Below are 18,261 nucleotides of genomic sequence, written 5' to 3'. Positions count from 1 at the left end.
AGGACTTTATGGGAGGGAAGAGAACAAGCTAAAGATGAATGTTCTTCAGTCTAAGATTAGTCATTTTAACACTTTGACTTACAGCTGCTTAAGTGTCTGCCAGCTTTTCTTAGAAGCCTTCCTACCCATCTTTCACCATGATAGCAAAGCACTGCTAGTGCTTTAGGAGTAAAAAGTTCAAATCTTCTCTTGATAAATGTTAGCAATGCAAATAAGCACTTAAATCATGTAGTTTTCAGCTTATTTGCTACTTTTACTCAAAATAGGAATGCTAGTCTAACTGGATTTTCTCTTCTTTTTCTTAATCTGTTTTGCAGCTCTCCTAGTGGTCAGCCATATGTGGCTTCCAATGTGGATTTGACTGGGAGCACTGTAAATCTCATGGCAGGGGGTGCAAAATCCACAGCTGCGTGAAATTTCCTTATTTTCCTCGCACACTTTAACCGGTAAATATTGTGTAAATTTGGAAGTCTTTTAGTCAACTAATAGGGAATTAGACTTGAAGAAGAATAGATTGAAGTAATGCACTGTACTATAGCTGGTAAGTGCACAGTTACCACTGATAGTTGTGGTTTGCAAAATCATAAAACTGTATATGCGCAGAGATTTCTTTTCATATTCAGCTGAAAAATAAATGAAATGCAGCAATTTTGGTAAATTTAAAGAATATTAGTTCTGTCTGAATTGTATGAAAGTGTAGAATTTCCAAAGTTACCATGTCATTCTGCATGTGTGATTTGGGTTTAACACAGAACTAAATTAAAGTTAATAATTGTATATAGCCCTATCCTAGAACTAAATATTTTGTAAAACAATTTCAGCACATGGGTACTGAAATCCATTAAAAGTTAATGGATGCTTAATAACTTGTACACATTTTTTTTAAAGTCTGCTGATAAAGGTATGGATTATTTTGAATGAACTATCATTTGTGCAGAATAACTTCTGACAGAATATCACATCTGAGTCAGAACAGTTTGAGCAAATCCGGGGATTTGGATTTTGTAAACCGAAAGATAAACAGGACTATCTCAAACTTGATGTACGTTGTAACAGATGAATATTTAAGAGCTATTTTTAATAACTATTAATATACCTATTTCTACAATTTAGAGAGTTGCTGTAACATGTGCGTTAGGGAACAGTTAACATTTTACTCACAAATTTGTGTAAAAGCATGCAGCCGTGATGCTGAGTGATTTGGAAGCCACATATGGGGGGTTTTTTTGAGCCCCATACCCCATTTGGCATCTTTTCCATGATCCAGGAATGTAGGCAGGGCCATTGCCCAGTGGAAGTAGTGCTTCACACCTTGAAACAGCTGCTGCTGGAGGTACTGGAAGGTGGATAAGTTGTGAATTTCCTTGGGGTGCAGACTTCATGCCAGGAATGGAAATAAACTGGCCAATTGCTTCACCACCAGCCTTCTCTGCAGTCTCTGTACTCTCATCCCACCAACCAGGTGTCTGCTGGGAGGAGAGCATGCTGGATCCACCATTGCCATAGCAGCCACCCAGGAATAAAGGAAGCTGGCCATTCTCCAGGGCTCACCTTCAGGTCTCTTGGCAATCACATTCTTTTCCCTGAGTTGCTGGGCCTCATGCTGAGGAGACGGAGGGAAAGCAGAGAACAAAAGCACTCCAGATGGACAAAGACTTGCTATGACTCAACAGTGGTAGGGAAAGGCAGCCCTACGTATGCCAAGATAATCTAACAATTAAAAGATTACAGTTAGTATTAACAGCTGTATCTCACACTTTTTGGTCAATGTGCTTGGGTTGATACTCAGGGCATACGGTAGTCACGTGGCTCTTGATTGATGGTGATGGTTAATGTCACTCCCCACAGGCCATAAAGTGAACACCACTGCTTTAGCACCATCTTATCCCTTTGGGATTGGATTGTTTTGAACTATTGGAAACTGAGGATGCTGACAAAATGCGTGGAGAGGTTTGTCATTCCACCTGTATACTTGCCCATTTTGGCAAGTTATATTTAACCAAGGGAGGGCTGCCAGTTGAATCTAGGGAGTAAGAAAGTAAGCTTCTTTGAATGAGGCAGCTGTGAGATCACACCTTTAAAAACTACCTGTACTTTGAACCCTAATGATATTTCCAGGCTTTAAATTGATGTTTTGTTTCAACCAATGGTTATGTCACTGGTTTTTGAATTTTTTGGCTGCTGTTTTTATTGTGATTCTAAGTGGCTGTTTTATTGGCAGTGATTGTTTAGTTGTACCGTATATACTCGCGTATAAGCTGATTTTTTCAGCCCTGTTTTAAGGCTAAAAAATGCCCCCTCGGCTTATACACGAGTCACCGCTTACCAGCCAGCTCTTCAGGCCTCTGCCAAGGCTGGGGGCTTGGCCGGGGCGACCTCCCTGCAGCTGCACAAGCCGCTTGTTGCTGCCCTCCTCGGAGGGTGAAGAGGAAACCCCAAGGCACCCTGGCTGGCTGGGCTTCCTCAAACCCTGAGAAGCAAAGGGAGCTCCTTATTTGGGCAGTGACATCAGGGGGAGTCACTGCCCAAATAAGGAGCTCCCTCTGCCTCCCGGCTTCCCACCCTCAGCTTCTATGTGAGTCAATAAGTTTTCCCAGGTTTGGGCAGTAAAATTAGGTGCCTCGGCTTATACACGAGTATATATGGTATTTGATATTTTTAGTTTGTACTGTTGTGTATTGGAAGCTTTCTTTAGTCTCTTGTGTGTTGATAATTGTGAGCTGTTTTGGAAAATGTGATACCACCTCCTTGGTCAAGGTGCTCAAATAGATAATGGGTCACTCAGCAGTTTTGCTTCTTTTTGATGCAGGTTAAGATCCATTCCATTTTCACCTCGGACTTGGTATTTGCAACTAGAATTGCCCTGGTGTTCTTAAAGACAACCTTTAGCATGGTTAGGAGATTGTGACACTGCTGTAGTGGCTTCACTTCAGCCTGACTAGTCAAGTCGGGTACTAGTAGGGAGCTATTGCTTTGTGCTCTGGCATTACTGTATGGAGTTACATGGGCCCTTGTTTTCAACCTCCTTTGAGCTCTCTTTCACATTAGGAAAGCCATTGGATCCATATGCGAATGTCCTGACTAGTGAATATTCTGACTAGGAACTTAGAGTTAATGAGATGGAAACTCATGAATTGAACCGTGGAGGGGGTGGGGGATGATGGCAAGTCTGCTAAGTATCCGCATTCACACAATTTCATGACCTGTCTGACTGACAATGTCCTTTTGTAAATGGTGGAGGAAACCACAAGGACTCAGCTATACTTGACTTAATATTAAGCAAGAGGCAAGAATTAGTACATGGAATGAAGGTGGTGGGGACCATAGGGAGAGTTAACCATATCCTCCTAGAATTCCTTTTGCTGTGGCAGACCTAGGAAGTTAGGTTTAATAGGGCAGACTTAATTAACTCAGTGACACTATGAGAGTTATTCCAAGGGGAAGGATGCTGGAAGTGAAAGAAGCAAAAGGCTCTCTTAAAATGAGCTACTGCAAGTTCAAGTCATCCCTATTCCAACAAGATGGAAACATTGTTGGGAATCCAAGAAGCCAACATGGATGAATAGGGAATTCCACAATAAGCTGAGAAGAAAAAGGGAATGCTCAAGAGATGGAAGGAAGGACATACCTCTAAATAAGAGTGTCTTGCTGGATCGTTTCAGTAAATCTTTTGACAGGATTCCCCCTTGACGTTCTGAAGGATAAACTGGAGCACTGCAGACTAGACTCTAGGACAGTTAGGTGGGTAGGGAATTGATTTGGAGAATTGGTTGGAGAACTGTCCTCAAAGATTATTTGTCAATAACATTTCTTTGGTTTTGAGTTGCCCAGTGGGGGTTTGATCTGGGGATGGTGCTTTTCAGTATTTTTATAAATTCTCCCCTGGATGAGGGGATTGAAGGGACTACTTATTAAATTTGCAGATGTCACCAAATGCAAAGGAGTAGCAAACACACTGGAAGGCAGAAATAGAATCCAGTGAGTTCTTTGGAAAGATCTTTGGGTGGATGTGAACAAGATGCAATTCAACAAGGACAAGGTCTACATCTCGGTAACAAAATGAGAAGCATGCATACTGGATGGAGGGTACATTTCTGGGTAACACTGTGTGAACAAGATCTTGAAGTATGGGTGGACTGCAAGCCTAAATATAAGCAGACAGTATGCTGCAGCACCAAACAAGACTAATGCAGTATCAACAAAGGCATAACATCCAGATCACAAGATGTCATAGTACAGCTGTACACCTCATTGGTCAGGCTGCACCTGGAGTACAGTTTTGGAGGCCTCACTTCAAAATGGATGTGGACAGAATAAAGCGAGTACAGAAGAGAGTGATGAGGGTGATCAGCGGCCTGAAGCCCTATGAGAAAAGGCTGAGGCTCTTGGGAATGTTCAGTTTGCAGAAGAGAAGGTTAAGGGGGACATGATTGCTCCTTTTAAATATTTCAGAGGCAGGGCAGGGAGCTGTTCTTGTTGGTACAGAGAGTAGGACTCATAATAATGGTTATAAATTACAGGCAGAAAGGTGCTTGCTGTATAGTAGAAAAAATTAAAGTAAGAATAGTTCAGCAGCGGAATTGGCTGCCTAGGGAGGTGGTGAGCTCCCCCACACTGGCAGTCTTCAAGCAGCATCTGGATAAAAACACTTGTTAGGGATGCTTTAGGGTAATCCTGCATTCAGCAGGGGGTTGTACTAGATGGCTTGTACAGCCTCCCTTCCCACTCTATGATGTAAGTATTTAACTGAGTGTGGAGATGCTTTACAGTTGCAGCCAAAGGAAGTATTCTCCTCAAGTTTGGAGATTCTCTTAGATCCTGTATTTCTTGTGTGCCCTGTAAGTGATTGTTGTAGTTTGGAGCATGTTTAAAATGTTAACTTGGATAGCAGCTGTGATCCCTCTGGGAAAGAGATGTTCTTTATACATATCTGTGCTTCAGGGAGAGCTTTTTATATAGCTTTCAAAAGTATTTGGAAATTTTACCTGGTTCAGGATACAGTGTATTTGTTGGTTATCTTGAGTTTTTTGTTTGTTTCGGGACACAAATTCCTGGTTTTAAACATTATAGAATTGTAAACAATCTGGAACCCAGGTATCTGAAGGACTTGTGGCAAAGACTGTCACTGAAAGCCCTTCTTTAGGTGTCCTTGTAAGTTAGGTGTGGGGGGCATAGAATAGGGTTGCCTTCGTGTTGCACCCTATTTATAGAGCTTCTTTCTGGGGAGTGTTCATCCAGCATTATTTTTGTCACCTTTTAGATGCTGCGCTAAGTATCTCCCGGGTAAACAAGCTTGACTTTTCAGTTTTAACTATACTGCTGTTTGATATGTAACTGATATAGGTGGTAGAATTTTGTTTTTTGACTGATGAACTTTTAATTTTACTATTTTAATGCTGCAGTGTTAATGAATTTAAAAGCAGTTTTTAATATCTGCATCTGGCGCAAAGGCAGCACAGAAATTTTAAATAAAGGAACGCTTTCCCCTTTGTACTGAGGGTATGTGTCTGTAAAATCTTTCATTTTGGTAGCTACTTGATATATCTGATGGTGGTCTTTGCCTCATGAAATCATATGCTGTTCTTTTTTAAAAAATGCCACAATGACTAATCCAGTAGCAGATGAGCTGCATGTTTGTCAGTCTTTGTTATAGTACTGTGTTGCACTTTATTTTACAGGTATAAACAAAACATACTTTGTGTGATATGGGAGCAGAGTTACCTTCATGACAAGCTTGAGAGCTTCTCAGAAACATGGGTTTGCCCACTGTGGCAGGCAGAGTGTGGGACTAGACAGTCAGAATATGAGACTAGATCGTTCTTATGACACATCTGTAATTTTCTTGTTAGTTGGCGAACACAGAGTCTGGCATTGAAAGATCTTCTTTTTGGAATAAGGCTTCCAGTTAGTGCTTGAAATTTTAGAGCTATTTAAACCATGGTTGTATATTTTCGGTCAGTTAATGTCACAGTACTTGATAAAGTGGCAGAATATGTGAACTGAACTCACTGAAAAGTATCGTGTCTGAGGTAATATGAAACTGTGGTTGATATTTGGGGGCGTATATAGCATGTCATGTATGAAGCAGTTTCTGGGGAAAGCTGCTGTAGAAAAATGGTTTGATGTGACATCTGATTTGAATGTTTTGTATGTAGAATATGATCCGTGAGAATCTGGCAGCTCATAGTGGGAACTCTGTGAAGATGCATGTGTGAATTATTCCATATTAGAGCAGGAGTGCATCTATCACTGCACATCTAATAACTGGCTAAAAGCAATGTTGACGTCATCTGTGCAGACTATGCTGTTACACAACATCTGAGTGTCAGTTTTCTCAAAGTTAGATACCTTTCAGTTCTAATTCACTTCAAAATGACAAACAAAATATACAGTAAATATTAGTGGCAATAATAAAAACAGTATATATTACTATCACACAGATTATTTTTGAATAAAGCATTTAAAAAGTGCAGAAATGCACACACAGGCCATTCAGATTGTTTTCACTGCAGTGGCACCTAGCCCAGCTATGAGATTTCATCATGTGAAGTTGCAGCCAAGGTAATTCAGTATGTAAGAAAACCTTTATGCATAGTGATTTCAATTCAGATTTTTATGATCACTTTTCATTTTTAGTTGCAAAACCTTTCATTGACATTTGAAGATTAAGTAATGTGGCTTGAGAGAGTTATTGAGTAAAAAAATGTGTAATAGAATTCCTTAAAACATAACTTGATTTTACCCTGCTTCAAAAAAACAAAAGCATCCATTTCCCAATACAGTTCAAGGACAGATCTGTGTCTCCACACTCTCTTGTTTCCTTTGGTCAGCAAAGGGGTGGCATGATTAGAAGTACCTCCTGCCTGGGGAAAAAAATCCTAGGAAAAAATCTGTGGTTTAAGGAACAGTTCAGCTGTCTTGTTGGTCCCACCTTCGAGCACCCCACCCCACAGGCCCAAACACACTATATAGGAGTTCAGTTTGACTTTGCTGGGTTATACCACAGTCATATTCATCTGTGCCCAAAGATAGATAGGTGCATACATAGATATGTATTATATAAGATTAGGTGCACTTTGTAGTGTAGGTTGGGGTTTAAATATGGATCCTGGCTCTGGAACTGTGGATCACTGCAGGTTCTTATAAAGTAAACTTATGCATTAACATTATATATAAAATAACTTTAAATATATATCATAAACTGAAATGGCTATCTTGGGCCATATAGCTTGCCTGATGAAAATCATCCATAAGATGGAGGACTGATTTCCTGTTATGTGATGGGACAGTGGTAATTCTGTGTTGATGTTCTGTCCCCTATGTGCATTGGCTTCCTTTGTGCTACCGCTTCAGTTATGAGATAGCCTTTGTATTCTGAGTCTTAACAGGTGTCAAAATGTTCTGGTTTGGGCTTCTCTGTTAGGGTGAGTGTGAACATTCATATTTCCCTGGTAGTATGAAAGTGCTTTAAGAATTTCAGTATCCCTATGAATGACTAGTGCCATCAGTTACAAGTGAGGTTTTTTTTATATAGGCTGTATTTGCAGGATATATCATGTAATTTGCTGCTAGGGAAGTAGGACTGATGAACCCTGTGTGGCTAAGATGGTCTTTTTAGGTAAAGGCTAATATACTACGAAGACAATTTTTTTGTTTCTAAAATTTTTACATAACACCCTAAATTTCCATTGGAACAAACTTCAGTACCCCAAGAGTAACCTATTGTTTTCATTGTTTAACCTTCCAAAAATATGGCATTGTCAAGCTAGGCCTTGGTGGTATTTAATATACAAAGAGAATGACTTAGAATAGCTAAAGAAAAAGCAGTTGATGTGTTCTGAACAGAAAGTATTAAAATTGTAAGGACAGCTTACAAAACTACAAGAAAGGTACATTTGAATTCACAGGGTTGGTTTGTTCTATTTTAAAAGAGGAAGTGATAAATTTTAGGCATTTCCTATTGAAATGCAAAGTTAAAAACTTGTTGCAATGGGTTAGATCCAGCCAGCTTTTTTGCCTGTAAGAAAGGGAGGAGGGATCCCTTTTAACCATTGAAAAAGGCTACACTGGGGGTCATGGGGCTTCTTACATGTAAGATCTTTTACATGTGGAATGAGAGCTCCAATAAGGATAAGAATTTGCAAAAATGCTGGCTGTATCCAAGCTAGCATAACTGTATTGGGGATGAAATAGAAATGATGAAATAGAAATCTCTGTTTTGCATTGCCTGCAAATAGAAAAGATGAAATAGAAATCTCTGTTTTGCATTGCCTGCAAATAGAAAAGATGAAATAGAAATCTCTTTTGCGTTGCCTGCAAATCTACTGTTGCTGTCACATTCTGAAATGTTGTGAATGAGGCTGTTATGTGTTCCCAATTGGACACTGCACAGCATATGTTCCTTTTTTCCCTCAAAGAGAACCATTTATGTTGAAAGGAAAACTTTTAAGGAAAACCTGCCTTTGCAATAAATAACTCAATCTGTTCTTGTAGGCTTATTGCGGCATCTTTACAAGAAAAATATCTTATATGTAGGTGTAGTAACTCTCCAATATATGTTTCCAGAAGAAATTTCGCTTCTAAAAAAAATCTAAACTGGTTTTGGTAGCGCAACACAGAATTAATTATGAGAAGCAGTTAGAAATCAACTGTTTTATTTTTTAACTGGTATTAATGTATAAGCTAATTTGTAATATCTAAAATAAAGGAGATATTGTTACATGAGGACTCCTCAGATCAGTTTTTATGATAGACAAATTAGGTGTTCTGATTGTACAAATAATAATGTATTCTTTGTTGTGGAAGGTGTAAGAAAATGATTGCATCTACTAGGCATTTGAGATTTCATCCCAGAATGAAATGAAGAAAATGAAAATCTGCATATGCAAGCAGTTATCTGCTGTTGAGTGGCATTTTTTTAAAAATCTATATTTCCATATGTTTGAATTAAAGGAGGAAGTATGTTCTTAACATATTTAACTTTTTATGACATACTGTGAACTCTGAGGATCACTTATAGACTTCAGGTACTGATTTGGACACAGACAGACAATCCATGGAGACAGACAGACACAGACAGACAATCCATGGAGTATGACTTTCATTCCCCTTCCCACTGTAACCCAAAATGTCCAACTGAAAAGGATTAGGAGGCATTTGGGCAGAGGCGTAGCTGGGCCAGAGTGCCTCCAGCCTGCTCAGTTTTCTAAAGTATCTGGCTGGCAGGTAGGTAGTGATTTCCCCTTACAGCACCCCATCATTTTGCTAGGAAAACCGAACAGGCTGCAGAACAGGCCTGCCTGTGTGGGAACTACATTTCCCAGGAGACCCTGGGAAATGTAGTTCCCACTAGAACAGGAAGGCCTGTTCTCTAGCCTGCTCGGTTTCCTAAAGTAAGTGTGTGTGGGGCCCTCGTGGGAAATCACACACACACTCTCAGTGGCAGCTTCTCTTCATTAGTTTAGGAAACCGAGCAGGCTGGAGAACAGGCCTTCCTGTTCTGGTGGTAACTACATTTCCCAGGGTCTCCTGGGAAATGTAGTTCCCACCAGAACAGGCAGGCCTGTTCTCCAGCTTGCTCGGTTTCCTAAACTAAGTGTGTGGGGGGGGGCGGGGGGGAATTTTGCGCCCCCCACATGACTCAAATCCGTTGGCCCGGTGCGTGGCGCACCCCCACGTCCCCTGGGAGCTTCACCACTGCATTTGGGGCTACAGGGACTATTGAAACACTGTCTTTATTCTTAAAGAGGAAAAATATAAAAAGGTCTTAAAGCAGTTCTTCAAACAATTACATTTTTGCTGAATGTAAATTCAGTTACATCTTAAATCTTTAAACAAATATATTCCTTGGAGTCTTCTGGACTCTAATGTCAGATTAGTAATATTGATAATAAACCACACTGCTGAAATGCAACAATCCTGGTATAGTCATACAATGAAGCAGTATGTGGTCTTAGGCAACAGACTTTAGGGGCAGCAGCTATTCTTGGAGGTGCTTGACTTGTATGGAAGGAGAGGGCTAACCATGGGTAGCTGGTTTGTGATTTAAAGGGAATGACAAGGTGGAGGGCTACAACTTTTTAAAAAGTGTCCACTTGGCCCTGATACAGTTTAGCAACTTGACAAATTGTGCAGTTGTATAGACTGTTTTAAGTTAAAAGAAATTTGTCTTGTCAAGACAAGCTGTGCATTAATGTTTGTGTGTTGTGGTGTTGGTGGAGCTATGTTGTTCTCCCCCTCCCATTTTTCGTGACCAAGAAGGCCCTCTCCCGGGTTGTCACCTGCCTAATGTCAGAATGCGGGGCCACCCGAATCAGGGCCTTGGAAAATGATCACAGGAGTTTGGTAGGTTCATAAAGGAATAGGCGGTCCTTCAGATATGCTGATTCCAAACCATACAGGGCTTTAAAGATCAATACCTTCAGTTGTGCTTTGATTGGGAGCTAATATATATGTGCCAAAACTGGAATTATATGATCCCTACAGCCCACTTCAGTCAACATCTTGGCTGCAGCATTCTGCACCAGTTGAAGTTTCTCGATACTCAAGAGCAGCCCCACATTGAGTGCATTGCAGTAGTCTAGATGTAACTAGGGCATGTACCACCATGGCCAGATCTTTTCTGTGTAGGAAAGACTGCAGTTGGCTAACCAGTTGAACCTGGATCCAAGAGTACCAGTTTATGGCACTGTTCCTTCTAGGCATGTGCAATCTAACCAGAACAGGTGACACCTTACATCCCGGGTAAGCATTTCTGCTCCTCAGTAGGAAATGTCTTGTTGGGATTCAGCCTCGGTTTGTTAAGATGCATTCTCTCAAAACTCCAGGCCTCCACAACCTCTCTGAGATCAGCTGGAATTGAGTGATATCCATAAGCTGAGTGTTATCCATAAATTGGTGACAACCTAGCCCAGGTTTCAAAACCAGCTAGTTTATGAAGCTCTAGTGGCACAATATATTGCTCACAGACTGTGTTCACCATCACAAGTCACACTGTATACAATTCTATTAAAAACAAAATTAAGCCAGAAAACTCAGCCAACAATAAATCTGTTAGCAGTAAATGAAGCTGAAACATTTCTGCCCACTGTGCCAGCAAAGCAGCATAGTAGCATTAACTCCTGTGATGTAGTTTGAAGTAATGAAAGGATAGATAGCCTTCGACAATACAAAGCATAGATACTTGTATAGGCATTCTAAGAAATCATTTGTTAATGGAGTACTGTTAAATAAACAGTTTATTTCTCAATTGTTTGGTTTTTACTTGTTTCTTGATCAGGGTAATATTGGTAATCATTTATTTTATGCCAGTTGCAGGTTAGGCATCATTCAGAACCTACAGTCATATTTATACATGTTTATGATTTTGTGTGTGTAATAAGGGTTTGGGGATTACTTGTGTTAAGGCTATCCACAATACTTCATTTCCATGTCTTTAGCAGTAGCGGACCTTGGTTTTTCCAAATTACTAAATGTTTTGATGCTATAAACAGATACTTACTTGCAATAGGGTTTTGTGGAAACTGGAACACTTAGAATGGTGGAAGACTGCATGATATGTCACTTCTAACCTATGAAAAGGGAGTTTGTTTCTGGAAAGTTTTTTGCCTTTATAACAGAGGTTATATTTGTTTGGGTAACATGTTTTTCCTTTATTGATGACAGGAATGCCCAAAGAAAAGTACGATCCACCTGATCCACGGAGGATGTACACAATTATGTCCTCAGAAGAAGCAGCCAATGGGAAAAAATCACACTGGGCAGAGTTGGAAATAACTGGTATGTGAATGAAGATCTGTTGTACAAGCTATAATGAATAAAATTTGATTTTAATTAAATTGTTGCCTAAAACTTCTTTCCAACTTGTTTTAAATAATCCCTCCTCTTTTTAAATATGCCCATCTTGAACTTTCTGGGCTATTCACTGTTGCCAGTTTTTCCCCAGTTTAGTCAACAGACAGTTGGAAAAAGGTGTAGATGCTACAGAAGATTAAATGCAGGTCATCTCCCCTGTATGGCAGTGGTTCTCTGGGGTCGCGACCCCTTTGTGGGGTCAAACGACCCTTTCACAGGGGTCGCCTAAGACTCTCTGCATCAGTGTTCTCCATCTGTAAAATGGATAAATGTTAGCGTTGGGGGTCACCACAGCATGAGGAACTGTATTAAAGGGTCGCGGCATTAGGAAGGTTGAGAACCGCTGACATAAGGCATAGTGATTGGTTGTATCTTGAAACTGAGTGTTGTAATCAGAACATTCTCTTACAGTCAAGTGATAGTTAAAGTTTATCCATTCTCACATCTTCTTTCTTAATCCTAATCCCACCTCTGTACTTTTGATTAGAGGTGGGAGTGCAGTTCTGGATGGCCACCTATCAGATCGGCTATTCCATGAGATGGCATACTTGAGCATGCTTTTTCTTTCTGTGGTTTTTGCTCTCCTACAAGGAAGGATTTGTTTATGCCCAAAATAAATGTGAGAGATTAAAATGCTGAAGTATGAAGAGGTTCAGTTGCTGTATGGTACAGAAATAATGGGAAATGTGTTTACTTTTGAAATGAAAGACATTGGGTGGAGGAGGAAGCAATTTTAGCCTTTTACATTTCATGTACATGGCAGTTTGTGTATGTCTGGATGAAAATAATGATCTGTGTTCCTGTTTATTTTCCAGGGAAAGTAAGAAGCCTAAGTTCAACCTTGTGGTCACTGACCCACTTGACAGCCTTGCATCTCAGTGACAACTCCTTATCCCGTATTCCTTCAGACATTGCCAAGCTTCACAATCTAGTGTATTTGGACCTGTCCTCTAATAAAATCCGCAGTTTACCAGCAGAGCTCGGAAACATGGTGTCACTCAGGTATACAACGTGAATATCTCATCTGAGGGTCTAATGTGAACAGTGAAATTGTAAGCTTGTGTACTGCAGTTCAGCAAAAATCTTGATCCTGTCAGCTTCTAAGGATTTTGAATTAATGTTTGATTTGTTTCCACTTTGCATTGGAATCTTGACTTCTAGTGCCTTTGAAATTCTGAATTGCTTATTTATACTCTGCACTCCAGATCACACAATTTTTTAAATAATTACTTTGGTTCTCCAAGAAGAGTGCAGTGAACCTATTTAAACTGTTGCCAGTTTCAGATGTGAGAGTCATTCCAAATTTGCTTGGGATGGTTGATTACTTTGTGGAAAGATGGATTCAAGCACTAAACTTGCTTCATAGCCTCTTAGATTAGCAGTCAGTTCTGTGCCAATTGTCTGTACCTGGATGACTGGTGCTGTTCAGAGTTTGAATGAAACTTGTTCTAAAATAGTTCTTTGTCTTTTGGGGTGAATAGATATTTCTGCTATTATTTTTTGGTGTCTTCATAAAATTGTGTCATTTATTTTGTGTATACCTCACTTTTTAGTTTCAAGAAGAGTCCAAGAGAGTTAATAATTACTCAGTGAAATAAGCACATTATAATTCCTGAAATCATTAAAAGTGACTAAATTGGCAGTAACAGTAGAAAATCACCTGTGAAAAGCATAGTTAAATGGGGTTGCCTTTACCTGATTTTTGATGCCCAGCAAAGAAACTTTTGTGTGTGTGTGTGTGTTACACTGAGAGTTATACTGAGTGTTACACTGTTTGGCATCTCTTCTGAAAAGGCTTCGTTTCTAGTCCCCACCCACCTGAGTACTGAAGGCAGAACATTTTGTGTTCAAAAAATAAGGCTGGGGTAACTCACTGAGTATTTTTGAAGCCCATTCCATCACTCTCCAGAATTCATAGTTTGATTTACTGTTCATGTAGTAGCATCCGTGGCAAAGTTTAATTGTAATTTCGAATACAGATGCTCAGTTTAATTTTGGTCATAGTAGGTGCAGGTAGAGTAACACCATAAAAGTATCATGGTGATGCTTTCTTCCAGGTTGCTATATCTGTGAAACATATTCATCTGAAATTATTCAATTACGTTATGTGATTATATCGTTCATCTCCCAGTACATGTCTCTGTGATTAAAAGTTATCATTCTGTTGATCACTCATGCCTGGCATGACACTGTTACTTCTAATTACCTTTTCATATTCGTGGAAAAATTGTTTCTGAGTATAGAGTAGGTTTAGAAAAAACACTTTGTGAGATGCATTCATAGAGGCCCAACCAAACTCCAGGATCCAACCAGGAATTGTATCTGAAATTGTCCTGATATATTGAAAGGTGACAGGGTCATTAGAAATGTGTGCTGACTTGGTCCCTTGGATTCTCAAATATTAACAGCCTAATCATTAGATCATGGATCCCTGTTTCTCAGGAACAGCCGTGAAATACTCTGATGTATATAAAGTGCACAAAAGGTCTTCCCTGATAATGGCAATGGAAGGGATCTGGGTATGGAAACTAATAAAAAACAAAGATAACTACTGGTTGTTGTGGGTTTTCTGGGCTGTGTGGCTGTGGTCTGGTAGGTCTTGTTCCTAATGTTTCACCTGCATCTGTGGCTGGCATTTTCAGAGGTGTATCACAGAGGGAAGTCTGTTATATACTGTGGACACAGTGTGTAACAGACTTCCCTTTGTGATACACCTCTGAAGATGCAGCCACCTCTGAAGATGCAGCCACAGATGCTGGTGAAGCGTTAGGAACAAGATCTACTAGACCATGGTCACACAGCCAGAAAACCCACAACAACCAGTTGAATCCAGCCGTGAAAGCCTTCGACAAAGATAACTGTAATCATATCAGTATTCCTATGAATTAGAGCATTCATTACATACGTATGCTCATAGAATGATTGGTAATAAACAGTTTGAGAGGTCGCTATACCTAGAAAGGCTATTGGAAATTGGAATTTTTTTAAAAAAACTGACTCAGCATTCTTAGGGTAATAGTTATTCAATAAATTGCTGTAAAAATTACTAGGCTAGGATTAATTTAATTTAAACTGTTTTGCCTGAATAAATAGCTTCTTAACATTTTCAATAGTTCTTATAATTTTGCCAGTTATGCAATTAATTGTTTCACAAAATGTTGAAATATGCTGATATCTACAGATACAGTTTTTTTAAACATCGTACTTATGAGCACAGAAGCCTAGAAGCGACAAGTAGGGCCGTCAGCTTGCTTGTGAATGTTAGTTCTTTTGCCTTCCGGCAGTTTTAAATTATTGATTTTAAATTTGTGGGTTTGGGTATTTTATATACTTCACTGTGTTTTTATCATCATTTATATTGTCATCATTTATACTATAAATCATCTTGCGTTTCTGTAAGGGTGAAAGGCAGTTAATAAATGTTTTAAATAAGTAATTATGGTGCTGTTTTGAAAAGTATTGCATATTGACTCCTTTTGTTGTTTTGATTGGTATAGATCCATGATGTTGGAACTGTTGTTGCTTCATGGCTGGGTTTTTGTCTCTTAACGCTTTAACAAGATTATGTTTAGAAGTCTTGCTCTTTAGTGTATATTAATTCATAAAAATTAATATCTTCAAATTCTGCAAGATTGCTAATCCTCCCAGGCCAGTCTTTCATTCTTTTAAAAACATGCTGTTTTAGTAGAATTTCTCCCCTGTAGTTACACAATTTTAGTTTTAAATAATTAACTTTTTTACTACTTTTGTCTTCATGTGACTTTTGCTAATAGGGAACTCCATTTAAATAACAACCTGTTACGAGTTCTACCCTTTGAGCTGGGGAAACTGTTTCAGTTACAGACATTGGGTTTGAAAGGTATGCATTTTTTTTTCTTTGCCTTTTGTACTTGTCTTTATTTGATCTCATTCTTCAGCTGTAACCATTTTACCACAACCAGCAGTAATCACTTTACTACCTACGTTGTATTTTCTGTTGGATCCTGTGGAGCAGTCCATAAGGATGTGTTTGTGTGTAGTTCTCTCACCCCTTCTCTCAGTAAATCCCAAGAATTCTGAATATTGGTGCTCATGTTTGTAGGAATGGAGAATATACTTTATTTCCTTCATTTATAGCCTTTTCCTCAGCAACTCAAAACAAATTCCACCAATTGAAAATAATGCAGTGAAAGCGGTAATACATACAGCCAACAATATAATAAAAGTGGATTGTAAAATTAGAAAATTACATACCAAAAACAGTACACTGAGGCTTTGGAACCAGACTGGCACCACTTCTACATTAGTGCATTTTTTTGCCCTGATGGAAGGGAAGGGTGATTTCACTTGGTTTCACCTTCTTGCTGTAGCTTCGCTCTGACATTCAGCTTCAGGTCTATGCAGGTTCTGCAACTTCTCCAGCACTAGTATTGTAGAGATATCCAGGGGCTGCTGTGGGAGGGTAGAAAAGGACTGCATTCTCATCCCTATGCACGTTGTCCATAGCATTCACACCACAGACATTGTTTTCTTCATTAATGTAATCCTTTTAGAAAGCTGCACTGACATGACTAAATCGGTTCATGCCTGTTTTTGACTGGAGTTTCTTTCCATCACCCCCAGCCCAAAGGAACTTTTGATAATTCAATAAAGTCTCTCCTTTTCAGCAACAGTTCTAGTTCTAGCTCCCATGTTCTAAATTAAGCTTCCCATATGCTACCTTTTATAACAAACCTAGATCTACATATCTGAGACTTCATTTGTTTCTTTTTTCTTTCCTTCCCTACATTTTTGCAGGAAACCCACTTACACAGGATATTCTGAATCTCTATCAGGAACCAGATGGAACAAGAAGGCTACTGAATTATTTGCTAGATAACTTGGCAGGTACTGCAAAAAGAAGTAAGTGGAGACTTTTTAAACTCTTATTTGCATTCTTTAAAATAAGTATTACCATCTCATGCTTATTTTTGTCGTCTTCAATAGTTTCGACAGAACAACCACCTCCCAGATCTTGGATTATGTTGCAAGAACCAGATCGAACAAGACCAACAGGTAGCATTTAAGGTTTATCCTCTTAAGTCAAGTAACTTTTCCATTCCCTTTTTCAGGAACCTGTTTCCTTCAGTGAGAGAATACCTTTTCTTAAAGGTCTTCCCAGTATGCATATTCACTGGTTTGCCTTGAAAGCAATAGTTCATAGTTTCATTTTAAACCTAAATATATTATGATATTAAGTTCCTATGTAGGTACTTTGGTAGACAATTTGGCAGAATCTTTGAGGACAGTAAAAGTAGATCAGAAATAGGTCCTCATATCATGTAGCATCAGCTCCTCATTTAACAGCCTGATCCTGTAAGAGTTTCCTTGGAAATAAGCTCTACTGATTTCAGCAGAACGTACTTCCAGGTAAATTGTGCCACTTGAAATTCAGTAAGATCTCTTAAGAAGTTTTAAGGATTACTTTCATCTTGGGAATTGAAAGGGCTAGCTAAGTTCTTAAGATAAACTAGTTTTTGCTAGTTGTTGCGTTCTTCATTGACTTCAGGAGAGCAGGATTTACACATTGAACTCTCACCCTTTTCTGCATCTCATTAATTAATTGATTGTACCAAGTTGCTCTCAATTGGTGTATGCTTGGTGTTCAAGCATAGCTGTTGAGTGGCCATACTGGCAGGGGCTGATAGGAGTCATTTCCATGAACATCTGGAGGGCCAGATTTGGACACCTCAGCTCTAGTGTGTTGGGCTAGTGAGATCTGAGTTCAAATCTCCACATTTACTAACCTCCGCCAGTCTCTCTGAGCTGTTTGGAGGAAAGGCAAAATTCTAAAAAGTGTATGCGGTTTTATTCAATCAGCTATTCAACTATATATTGCAGTTAGTAGAGCCTAAAACTGATGGATGTTTGAAAGGATTAGTGCTGTATATTGACACTGGATAACTTCCATGTATAAATAACACTCTTGTTCGGCAGCTCTATTTTCTGTTATGTGTTACAACGTCCTCTGTGATAAATATGCTACTCGGCAGCTATATGGCTATTGCCCATCATGGGCACTGAACTGGGAATACAGGAAAAAGGCTATTATGCAGGAAATCATGAGCTGCAATGCTGACATCATAAGCCTTCAGGTAAGGAATGATTTTGTTCCTTTTGCCTGTACACATGCATTTTGAAATGTGTTAAATCATATTTTTCAGTGTATAAGAATTGCAAAGCATGATCTTTTGCCTGTCTATTTGCAATAGCTAGTCATCATTTGCTGCTGAGTATTGCATTCTAATAGTACAGTTAAATATATAAACATATATATAAAAGCAACCTTCACAGTTTGAATAATCCCCCCACTATAGTAGTGATTTCTGTACTTACCTTCCTAGATTGATGGTTCTTATGCAATTCACTTGCATTCTTTTCAGTGAGAAG

General features: G+C 39.2%; 1 protein-coding gene across 5 annotated transcripts in view; it reads left to right on the top strand.

The window, feature by feature from the left end:
• The window catches only part of CNOT6 (CCR4-NOT transcription complex subunit 6), a 39,396-nt gene that overhangs the window by 8,867 nt on the left and 12,268 nt on the right, over positions 1–18,261 (top strand). For 4 of the 5 annotated variants that reach the window (XM_048487966.1, XM_048487968.1, XM_048487969.1 and 1 more), the window contains 7 exons: positions 318–446; positions 11,665–11,778; positions 12,669–12,855; positions 15,627–15,712; positions 16,630–16,734; positions 16,819–16,887; positions 17,809–17,966. In XM_048487966.1, coding sequence (XP_048343923.1) covers positions 11,667–11,778; positions 12,669–12,855; positions 15,627–15,712; positions 16,630–16,734; positions 16,819–16,887; positions 17,809–17,966 — 717 coding nt within the window. In that variant the 5' untranslated portion in view covers positions 318–446; positions 11,665–11,666. The remainder of the gene's footprint in view (positions 1–317; positions 447–11,664; positions 11,779–12,668; positions 12,856–15,626; positions 15,713–16,629; positions 16,735–16,818; positions 16,888–17,808; positions 17,967–18,261) is intronic. The other variant, XM_048487964.1, reaches the window with a different exon arrangement.

The sequence above is a fragment of the Sphaerodactylus townsendi genome, linkage group LG03, assembly GCF_021028975.2.
Source record: "Sphaerodactylus townsendi isolate TG3544 linkage group LG03, MPM_Stown_v2.3, whole genome shotgun sequence".
In the NCBI taxonomy this organism is placed as follows: Eukaryota; Metazoa; Chordata; class Lepidosauria; order Squamata; family Sphaerodactylidae; genus Sphaerodactylus; species Sphaerodactylus townsendi.
Note: the sequence above shows the minus strand (reverse complement) of the source record. Positions and strands in the feature narration are given on the sequence as shown.